Source organism: Anabrus simplex, chromosome X (assembly GCF_040414725.1).
Source record: "Anabrus simplex isolate iqAnaSimp1 chromosome X, ASM4041472v1, whole genome shotgun sequence".
Taxonomy (NCBI): domain Eukaryota; kingdom Metazoa; phylum Arthropoda; class Insecta; order Orthoptera; family Tettigoniidae; genus Anabrus; species Anabrus simplex.
In genome coordinates this window covers 116,119,802-116,131,971 of record NC_090279.1, presented here as the reverse complement: position 1 = coordinate 116,131,971, position 12,170 = coordinate 116,119,802, and the positions used below count along the sequence as shown (strand labels likewise).

Genomic DNA, 12,170 nt, shown 5'->3' with positions numbered 1-12,170 from the left:
CAGGTAGGTCTACAAGTAACAAATCTCATATCTGTTCCGTATTGAAGACAATAGTAAGTAAAATTCTTTCAAGAATAAAATTTTACTTACAGGTAGGTCTTACGGTGACAGTGCGATAGGAAAGGGCTAGGGGTGGGAAGGAAGTGACCGTGGCCTTAATTAAGGTACAGTCCCAGCATTAGCCTGGTTGAAAATGGGAACCCACCGAAAATCATCTTCAGGGCTGCCGACAGTGGGGTTCAAACTAAGTGTTGATAAACAAACTACAAAAGGCTGACAGAGCCGTATGAAAAAAAATAATGAAACATTGGATATCAGGGATGTAATGTAAGGTTACAGGGACACACAACCTCAAAATGAAAACATTCACAAATACAAATGTTTTTCTTCCAATATCTTACGCAAATAAAGAGTAATAATAAAAAGTTTTGACCTGTGGTTTGTGTTGTTCAAGTTTCTCACATGCTGTGCCTGCGATCAGTTCATTAGTGTTGGCTACTGAATGCATGATTCGAAGCAGTGTATCGATTCATTCAAGTGTCCGAGTGAATCGATTCACAGAAACGGCGAACTCACGGCACACAATTCAGCTTACTCCCAGTGGACAGTGCTGAGTGGCGCACTCACTGGATGTTGACGGGGAGCCGAGCTTCCGCTGCAGCGAGACAGTGAAACATGGCACATCGAAAGAATCATGAATGAGCATGGCTCAGTGAGACACAAGATACACATGGCTCCCTATCGGCACATTGGACACTGGTGGAGAGCCAAGCTTCCACTGCAGCGAGACATACAGTTAGCCATGGCACATCGAAAGAATCATGAATGAGCATGGCTCAGTGAGACACAAGATACACATGGCTCCTTATCGGCACACTGGACAATGACGGAGAGCCGAGCTTCCGCTGCAGCGAGACATACAGTTAGCCATAGCACACTGAAAGAATCGTATGCTATAATGGACTCTCGAGCTCAGCTCATTTGAAAATAATACCCACTTGCGTTCACTGTCCTCTTCTTACAGGGAGGTTTAAATAATAGATGGATTTATTTACAGTGTTAAAAAGGCAGTCAAAACATAATTCTGAAGTAGCTAGTAAGTAGGTAGGCTATTAGGTTATACTATTTATTAGTTTAATGAATCTTAGTATTATAACTTAGTTGACATTTGACAATTAAACTTGACTCTCGCCTGCCCTATGACTATGAGTCATGCTCATGACCATTCAGAAGTACCTGTTTTATATTGGGAAGAACGGCTCAGTATTCTCTCAGTTAATATGTCACATCGTTGCACAAGACTTCAATCATATGTGGACAGACGCAATAACAGTATGTTGAATCAGGAAACCAGTGGGCTACTGTACATCTCAGGTAGCCTATACAAAATATGACGATTTAAAAAATCCTCATCTGATAGAAAAATATATATTTTCAAAAATGACTGAGCGAGTTGGACGTGCCGTTAGTATCACATAGCTATGTGCTTGCATTCAGGGGATGCTGGGTTCGAATCCCACCGTCGGCATCCATTAAGATGGTTTTCCATAGTTTCCCCATTTTTCACACCAGGAAATTACCTTAATTAAGGCCATGGTTGCTACCTTCCTAATCCTAGACGTTTCCCATCCTGCGTCGCCGGAAACCTTCGATGTATTAGAGTGACTAGAATTTTTTCCTAAGAAAGGAGTTCAAAGTATGAAGACCAGATGGCAGCTGCGAGCACTGAATGCTGTTGCTGCTGTCTTACCAGTACATACTACACAGATGCAGTAGGAGCGGTGACTAATGTGCCGTGAATCAGATCACTGTATCAATTCAGTAACGTGAATAGAATCAAATGAATCGATTCAGTAAAATGAATCGATTCAGTAAAATGAATCGAATGTCCCATCACTACAGTTCATTGACGTCATCTTGAGGAAGAAAGTCTCAGTAACTCTAATGAGGCCTGGGAGTGTCTGTGGAGGTTGTGGATGATAAAAAAACAGCTGTTTTCAACCTGTCCCATGGATGTTAAATGCAGTTCATGTCCACTGAATTAGCCGACCAATTCATATGGTTGATACCTGCTTCTCTCATGAAGTTCGTCACTGATGTTCCTTAATGAGGGTGAGCTTGTTGGTGAAAATGAATTCTGGGCTATTAATGTCCCTCAAAGTGGTATCAAAGGTGTACGACTGCCATGAATAACCCCAGTCCCAAATATTGCACCACCACCCCGAAATGCATGTACCTCTTGAACATGCCTGGTATATTCCACCACATCCTTTACGTCATCAAAAACCCTTTGTCATCGTGCATCTGGGCTAACTGCTATCTGTGTTTCATTTGCAAATAAGTAGCAGCAGCAGCAGCAGCAGCAGCAGGTGGTTTACTCATTGTTGAGCATCGTGACCTCATTCCTTCACTTCATTAATAACTGCATCCTTAAGAAGATTTTTCCATCCTGAGCAGTCTTCAGCTCTTCTTAAGATATTGTGAAGAGGTAGACCGATGATCTTCTTTGCATGGTCTAACCATCTACTTGTTTTTCTCCCTCTTGGTGTAGTGCCTTCAATTTTGCCTTGCAGAATGGTCTTTTCTAAATTGTCTCCTTCTCTCCTCAAAATGTGTCCCAGGAACTGGAGATAACTTTTACTAACGCAGGAAGTTAAACATTTTTTGATGCTCAGTTCTTCTATAATGGAGGCATTTGTTCTTCTTTCTTTCCATGGTATACGGAGCATTCTCCGCCAACACCACATCTCAAAGGCATCTATTCGGTTCTTGTCGCTAGTCTTCACAGTCCAGGTCTCACAGCCATACAGGAAAACAGAAAACACCAATGATTTCACCAATCGTATTTTCACCCTTTTGGATAATGCCCGGTTCTGCCAGATCTTTGTAAGTTTAACCATTGTGGCACGAACTTTGACAATCCATCGTTTTATTTCTTTCAATTTCCTGTGTTACTGATTGTGAAGTCCAGATATACACAATAATTTACCAACTCCAGATCTTTCAGGCATCCTGTCATTTAGATTGGGATTTGACTTTGTTGGTTGATAACCATTAGTTTGGTCTTTTTCATGTTAATTTCTAGACCGAAATCCGAACTAATGATTTTCACTCTAGAGAGCAATTCATCAAGTTCTTGTCCACTTCCTGCAATAATTCCACTGGGTTGCTCAGCTTAACAGGGGCACTGCGTGTAGGTAGAAATGGAAGAATTGAGGTGTGAGAGGCTGAAGAACTCTTTTGGTGACTCTCTCTAGGTCGCTTCCTAAGGAATAATAATATTTTTTGCGGGGGAGTGTGGAAAATCTCTCATAAGACGCTTTTGAGGGTCCGCACTCTTCAAGTGTGTGGAGATTCTTATCCACTAAAAACCACACACCCCTTTCCCATGACGCTTGTGTCCGCCTTGCGTTACTTCAGGACGGTGTCGTGCTTAATTCATCTTGTGCTTCTTCTTCTTCTGCTTTACTGTCTGTCATAATCATCAAGATCCTTCTTCTGACGCAGAATATTTTCTACGTAGACTGCCACCTGATCCCAAGACTCTTGACTTTGTAGCATTACTAACACGATGCCTTCTGCTGTCAATTCTCTCTGCATAACTTCTAATCATTTTCTTTGTGGCAGCCAATGAACACACACAAAGAAAATATGTAGTGCATCATCAATATCATCGCAGTATATGCACACTGGGCTAGTTGCAAGTCCTAGTCTATGGAGAAGTTTCCGAAAGTATCCATGGCCTGTCAGATAGTAGTTCAATTGACCATGATTTTGGCCAACCCATACACCCAGAGAAGGTATCAGTCATTTCATCCATTTCCCTCTAGAATCGTCTTCCCATCTCGTTTGGTATCGTTGCATTCTACGACTAAGAGCCAAAGTCTTTGCCTGTCTCCTTCCTAGCTCTCCTTGTGTGAGCCAAATTTCTTGTCTTTTGAAAGCCAACAAGTCAGTAGGAGCTACTGCTGCTACTACTAGAATCACAGGTTCTGATACTGTACGAAATGCGCATGTAATTCGTAAAGCTGCTCTCCATTGAACAGCCGCAATTCTTGTCCGGTACTTCGCAGTTTTAAATGATTCGGCCGAAATTTCTGAACCATATAGAAGTATCAATTTGACAATTGACATGAGAAGCCGCTTTTCACTAGATTTCAGCCCCCATTTCCCATGAGTCTACTCAGTGCAGTCATGGTTTTCGCTGCCTTATCTGTTACCCATTGAATGTGGTCCCAAAATGAATAATAATAATAATAATAATAATAATAATAATAATAATAATAATAATAATAATAATAATAATAATAATAATAATAATAATATCTTTTTATTATTATATTAGTGCTAGAGGACCCACGCTGCTCCACAGCATTTGTTATAAATAGGTCAGATAACTCGTCCTGATGCGCCTGTCGTAGTCGTATTGTTTTGCCGGGCCATTTCAATGGTTTTATGAACATTTAATCAGAAGCACATTATGGTATGTCACAGTTCATAAGTCAACATGCTGTCTGTTCGGTAAAAATCTATCCATATATTCACTTTTTTATCCTGTAGTTCTTGATGTAAAGCTTGGTAGGTATTGTGTCGTAGAAGGAAACGTCATTTTTAATTGCAGTTCTCCTATATAGAACAGTTGTGTTGTGAGCTCATAGGTTATTCCTAAAGGAGCGTCTTTTTGCCAGGTAGAGAAATTTTTTAAGAAACATGGCCTTGTGTAGCTAGGTTATCCTTCGATAGGTGTTCCCAGACAATTTCTAAGTCATATGTCATGATGGAGTCTGTTTGTACGTAGCCTTTTTCCTCTTAGCAACATGCAAGTAATTAGGAATGCTCTGCCATCTGTTGCTGGGAAAGGTTAGAGAATCAAAGAGTATCTAGCAGGGAATTGTATTCTTCCTTGATCTGAGGAAGTGGCTTGGCTGCGTGCAAGGACATTACTAAGGATGAAAATAACGTTTATCAGAATATTAAATAAAGTGTTAGTCACTTAGCAACACGCCTTCCCCTGCAATCCTTGGAGTGATCATTTAATGATTTTATGATTACTCAAAGTTGGCTGATGTCTCATGATTCACCGTCAAGTAATTCTGGAGAGAATAAAATAAAAACGAAGCGAATCGGTTCAGGGCTCTGTATCCAGTCCGTTTGATTGGATCCGCTCACCGAGGTATTTAACTTAGGCACATGTTTATTGTTCCATATTTGGTGTTCAGTTGGGTCGTGTTGTCTTTGATGTTTGACATAACTTCCTTTTTTTGTTCTGCTACCTCTTTCAGCACATTAATTTCATCTGTTGCAGTTTCAAATTTTTCTTGATATATCATCCACTGCAATCTATTCAGTTTATTTTCACTGCATTCTCCTTCATCTCGTTCCTTTACGGTCTGAACAAGTTTCTACCTTGTAGTATCTGACACCACTCCTGTTACTTTCTCAAGTATGCAGTTAAACAAGAGTTAAACATCTCCCTGCCTAACACATGTTTTAATTTCAAAGGGTGTAGACTAGCATCCTTGAAATTTTACTTTGGAGATGGTTTTAGTGAGAGTTTCTCCTATTACCGCCAGCAGTTTTTTGTAGACTCCCATTTCTGACATTATTTGAAGCAACACATCAAAACAATGAAGTTGTATGCCTTTCTGAAGTCTAGAAATGTGCACACGTATGTTCAGCTTCTTAACATACGATATTTTATTATCATTTTAGGATTGTGGAACTGCCCTTCTGCTGATCAGCCTTACCAAAAACCTCCTTGGTATTCTCAAGCGAGCACTCAACTTGCTGTTCTAGTTGTTGTAGGATGGATAACAATAGAATCTTATTTGTTACTGGGAGTAATGAGATGCCACGATAAGAAGGATAAGAAAAACAAGAAAACCAGTGCTAAGTAATGATTCTATGATCTCCTTAGAGGGTGAAATGCATAATAATACCGATAATATCAATTGTGAACAATTTTAATAATGACCCTCCCTAACAAAATTCTACGTATGCGATTGAATGTTTTCTTGCTCAGGTATTTTCTAAATTTCTATCCCTGTATTGGTTTCGATAGACTGAAAAATCTCACAGTTAGAGATTTTATCGAATTGAAAGTCCTAATGAGATTCTAGGGTGGTAAAAATAAGGAGCAAGCCCTGATTAATGCCGCCTGCATTACTTACAGGTACAATGAACCGTCCTAAAGAGAGGCTCACTAAGTCCGTAGCCAAATTAATGACGACTCTAAGGATGGAGCTCAACTACTGCAAGGAAGTGCCACACCACGGAGACAATGGACAGAGGGAAACACGAAGGTAAGTATCTGCTGTTGTGTGTTTTGTTCTAACAACAGCCCTTCCTGCTCCTATCTCATGATAGATGTCCTTACTTTTCATAAACTTAACCACAATAGGTGCTGTATTTATTCCTGTAGTTTTTTTTTTTTTTTTGCGCGAGGGAGTGTGGAAAATCTTTCATAAGACTCTTGTGAGGGTCCGCACTCAACAAGTGTGTGGAGATTCTTACCCACTAAAAACCACACTCCCTTTTCCCACGACGTTTATCTCCGCCCCGGAAACCGCTCTCGCATTACTTCAGGGCGGATGTCGTGCGTAATGCATCTTGTGCTTCCTCTTCCTTCTTCTGCTTTACTATCTGTCGTAATCGTCCAGGTCCTTCTTCTTCTGACGCAGAATATTTTCTACGTAGACTGCCACCTGGTCCCAAGATTCTCGACTTCGAAGCATTACTGACACGATCCCTTCTGGCGTCAATTCTCCGTGCATAACTTCTAAGCATCTTCTTTGTGGCAGCCAATGAACACACACAAAGAAAGTATGTGATACGTCATCGATATCGCCGCAGTATATGCACACCAGACTAGTTGCTAGCCCTAGCCTATGAAGAAATTTTCAGAAGTATCCATGACCTGTCAAGAACTGTGTGAGATAGTAGTTCACTTCACCATGATTTCGGGCAACCCATACGCCCAGAGAAGGTATCAGTCTTTTCGTCCATTTCCCTCTAGAATCATCTTCCCATCTTGTTTGCCATCGTTGCATTCTGCGACTATGAGCCAAAGCCTTTGCCCTTTTCCTTCCTAGCTCTTCTTTGTGAGCCAAATTTCTTGTCTTTCGAAGGCCAACAAGTCAATGGGAGCTACTGCTGCTACTACTAGAATCGCGGGTTCTGATACTGTGCGATATGCGCAAGCAATTCGTAAAGCTGCTCTCCGTTGTACAGCCGCAATTCTTCTCCGATATTTCACAATTTTTAACGATTCAGCCCAAATTTCCGAACCGTATAGCAGTATCGATTGAACAATCGACATGAGAAGCCGCCTTTTACTAGTAACTTGTCTAAATGTATTAAAAACTAATTATAATGCTATATACTTGAATCCACCTTGGCAAAACACTTTTATCAATGACAAACTGTTCATCAAAGATATTTTGAGAACGTAATACATTCCTTTCATCAGTGTTATGTTTTTTTTCTTTGATATTTGTAAATAAGTTGGACTTTAATAATCGCTGATGAAGGGAATGTATTATATTCCCAGAACTTTCTCTGCTGCTTTTTGCTCACCCTAGTGAGGTCTTGGATGTGATCTGTATTGGTCCAGTTGCACGGCTGGATGCCCTTCCTGAGTAAAATCCTATGTAGAAGGATGTTTTAAACTGCCACGTGCTTCTGAGGTGGTCAGCATAATGACATGCTGTGTGAAGTCAAGAATTGCATATTAGACCAAGGACAGACACATTCAGTCCCCGAGGCAGTGAAAACTAAATGTGGCTAAAATCTTCGGCCCACAGTTAAATATTTCAGTTCTGTCTTAGAACTTTTACAACTTACATTCATACACTCTGCAGTATGCTGACTCTAGTGATACCAAAGCAAATCCTGTGGTGCAACAGTCCCAAAGGCCTGCCAGCCTGAAGGCCTTCAGATTACAAGGCGTCGAGTAGTTCCTCTTGGTCTTTATTGTTGGCTTTCCCGACCAGGGCCGTTATCTCACCATCAGATGCCTCCTCAGAGAAGGCTGGGTGGACCTCGAACCAGCCCTCAAAGCGAGATAAAATTCCCTGACCTGCTGGCCGTAGTAACAGCTCTCAGGTTACTAGGAACTGCTATACTTTCTCACATTATTTTTTCTCCTCGTGCTGTTTCCTTGAAGAAGCGCCTGATAATGCGTAAAACTGCAAATGGATGGGTTCCCCATGAGTTAACAGAAACACGGCAGTAGTTACGGTATTACGCTGCTCGAACTCGCTTGGAGCGCTATGGTCGTGAAAGACATGATTTCTTACGCTGTATCATTGTCCTTGATGAGACCTGGGCCACATCATACAAACCTGAACTTTAGTGCCAATCCAGTGACAGGCGTCATTACAGGTCACCACGCAAAACAAAAGTTCTGTTGATAAACTTAACCATAATAGATATTTGATATATTCCTGTACTGACTTGTCTAACATACATACATACATTATCATTATAGACTGTTATGCCTTTCAGCGTTCAGTCTGCAAGCCTCTGAGAATTTACTAAACGTCGCCACAATCCTCGATTTGCAACTAGTGTTGTGGCCTCATTTAGTTCTATACCTCTTATCATTAAATCGTTAGAAACCGAGTCTAACCATCGTCGTCTTGGTCTCCCTCTACTTCTCTTACCCTCCATAACAGAGTCCATTATTCTCCTAGGTAACCTATCCTCCTCCATTTGCCTCACATGACCCCACCACCGAAGCTGGTTTATGCGTACAGCTCCATCGAGTTCATTCCTAAATTAGCCTTTATCTCCTCATTCTGAGTACCCTCCTGCCATTGTTCCCACCTGCTTGTACCAGCAATCATTCTCGCTACTTACATGTCTGTTACTTCTAACTTATGAATAAGATATCCTGAGTCCACCCAGCTTTCGCTCCCGTAAAGCAAAGTTGGTCTGAAAACAGACCAATGTAAAGATAGTTTCGTCTGGGAGCTGACTTCCTTCTTACAGAATACTGCTGATTGCAACTGCGAGCTCACTGCATTAGCTTTACTACAACTTGATTCAATCTCACTTACTATATTACCATCCTGGGAGAACACACAACCTAAATACTTGAAATTATTGACCTGTTCTAGCTTTGTATCACCCATCTGACATTCGATTCTGTTGAATTTCGTACCTACTGACATCAATTTAGTCTTCGAGAGGCTAATTTTCATACCATACTCATTGCACCTATTTTCAAGTTCCAAGATATTAGACTGCAGGTTTTCGGCACAGTCTGCCATTAAGACCAAGTCGTCAGCATAGGCCAAACTGCTTACTACATTTCCACCTAACTGAATCCCTTCCTGCCATTTTCCTTTCAGCAGATGATCCATGTAAACTACAAACAGCAAAGGTGAAAGATTAGAGCCTTGTCTAACTCCTGTAAGTACCCTGAACCAAGAACTCATTCTACCACCTTTAGCCGGGCTGAGTGGCTCAGACGGTTAAGGCGCTGGCCTTCTAACCCCAACTTCGCAGGTTCGATCCTGGCTCAGTCCGGTGGTATTTGAAGGTGCTCAAATACGACAGCCCCGTGTCGGTAGATCTACTGGCACGTAAAAGAACTCCTGCGGGACTAAATTCCGGCACCTCGGCGTCTCCGAAGACCTTAAAAAGTAGTTAGTGGGACGTAAAACAAATAATATTATTATTATTATATACATTCTATCATCAATTCTCACTGAAGCCCAATTGTCAACATAAATGCCTTTGATTGATTTTAATAATCTACCTTTAATTCCATAGTCCCCCAGTATGGCGAACATCTTTTCCCTCGGTACTCTGTCATATGCTTTCTCTAGATCTACGAAATATAAACACAACTGCCTATTCCTCTCGTAGCATTTTTCAATTACCTGGCGCATACTGAAAATCTGATCCTGACAGCCTCTCTGTGGTCTGAAACCACACTGGTTTTCATCCAACTTCCTCTCAACGACTGATCGCACCCTCCCTTCCAGGATGCCAGTGAATACGTTGCCTGGTATACTAATCAATGAGATACCTCGATAGTTGTTGCAATCCTTCCTGTTCCCTTGCTTATAGATAGGTGCAATTACTGCTTTCGTCCAATCTGAAGGTACCTTACCAACACTCCACACTAATTTTACTACTCTTTGAAGCCATTTCATCCCTGCCTTACCACTGTACTTCACCATTTCAGGTCCAATTTCATCTATTCCTGCTGCCTTATGACAATGGAGTTTATTTACTATCCTTTCCACTTCCTCAAGCATAATTTCACCAACATCCTTTTCCTCCTCCCCATGAGCTTGGCTGTTTGCAATACCACCATGATGATTTCCTTTTACATTGAGAAGATGTTCAAAATATTCCCTCCACCTCTCCAGTGATTCCCTGGGATCTATTATGAGTTCACCTGAATTACTCAAAACACTGTTCATTTCCTTTTTCCCTCCCTTCCTAAGATTCTTTATTACTGTCCAGAAAGGTTTCCCTGCCGCTTGACCTAGCCTTTCCAGGTTATTACCAAAATCTTCCCATGACTTCTTTTTGGATTCAACAACTATTTGTTTCAGTCTGTTTCTTTCATCTACGTACCAATCCCTGTCTGCCTCGGCCCTTGTTTGGAGCCATTTCTGATAAGCCTTCTTTGTACGTTTACAGGCTGCTCTCACTTCATCATTCCACCAGGATGTCCGCCTTTTCCCATCTTTACACACAGTTGTTCCTAGGCATTCCCTTGCTGTTTCTATTAGAGCATCCCTGTATGCCACCCATTCACTTTCTATATCCTGAACCTGCTTACTGTCTACTGTTCGAAACTTGTCTAAAGCTGGTCTGCATTGTCAATGCACTTTATAATTGAAAATCATTTATTCAGACATGTTCCAGGAACATTCTCTTCATCAGTGATGATTTTAAATAATTTTTAATAGCTTTGAACAAAAGGTGGTCAGACCCCTATGAACGTGAAAGTGTCATGGTGTCATCCTAGCACATGGCATATTGCAAGGGCAGAATGTTAATGCACTGCATCACCTGAGACCAGCAGAATAATGTGCAGGCACACCCTGTAGTCGATTTATACCATTCCTGGGGTTGGGAAGTGCCTTTCCTCCCATCGTATTCACCAGATTTAAGTCCCTGTGATTATGACTTGATCCCAAAGACGAAGGAACCAAACTGTTCCCGAGATTCTGCAGGCAGTAGATCGCTCCATCAGAGACATTAACAGAAAAGGTGCTGCTACAGGGAATCTGCAACGTCCACAGCGTTGGCAACAAGTTGTAGGCAAGGCTGGTGTCTACATTGAACTATTGTAAATGTTTCACATAGGTATCAACCCGTATGTATTCAGATTCAGGAAAGAAGTGACAATTCCTAGGTTGTTGAGTTGTAGCCACACATCAGTTCACGGGACAGACGTGGTAGGACTAAAAGTATCAGATGTCCCTCGATGGTCCACTGTTGATCTGATAACTAAAGAATATTATTTCCTTTTCCAGGGCTCAACTGATGGCTAGTATTGAGCGACTGGTGCTGGATGTGGTGGAAAGTGTGGCGCGAGGTGATGCCCCTCACCTCAAGATTAGAAATCGCCGAGACTGGAGCAATATCAAATTCGGGAGCAGGTAAGTTACTTTCACATTTTTCAGTATTACTGTAGTGTAATACAATTCCTACTTACAGGAAAAGTGTATATAGAAAGGGAAGTATCTTTTTGAATGTGTTAATCTCGGATTTGGTACACAACATTTGAAAGTCAGTTCATTTCAATTTCTATCCATATATTCATCATATGGACTAATGCAGATTTTCAAGCATTTATTTTATGGAAATAAAAAATCATACAAAAGCAGATAGTTACACATGGGAAATATCTTCTTCCAGAATGTAAGGAACCTGATGTGGAACAGAGAAGTTCCTATGAAATGTAAAGAGATAATGCACAAGATGAACTATCCCTTATATTAACATATGCATCAGAAACTTGGACACTGACAGCAAGAAATAAGAGTATAATTAAGGCCAGAGAGATGAGTTCCTGAGGAGTATGGTAGGGAAGGCAAGGAGAGACAGAGTAAGAGATGTGAGGTTAGAAAAGAAATAGCAGTAGAAAAACTGAGTGATAGGAAGGAAAAGAATAAATTCAGATTGTTTGGACGTGTTATGAG

The 12,170-nt window shown here is 41.1% G+C and overlaps 1 protein-coding gene across 1 annotated transcript in view; it reads left to right on the top strand.

Annotated features, from left to right (window-relative positions):
- The window catches only part of mei-W68 (meiotic W68), an 87,008-nt gene that overhangs the window by 20,026 nt on the left and 54,812 nt on the right, over positions 1 to 12,170 (top strand). Inside the window, exons 2-4 of the mRNA XM_068230884.1 lie at positions 6,173 to 6,302; positions 11,165 to 11,314; positions 11,502 to 11,627. Of these exons, the coding sequence (XP_068086985.1) occupies positions 6,173 to 6,302; positions 11,165 to 11,314; positions 11,502 to 11,627 (406 nt within the window). The remainder of the gene's footprint in view (positions 1 to 6,172; positions 6,303 to 11,164; positions 11,315 to 11,501; positions 11,628 to 12,170) is intronic.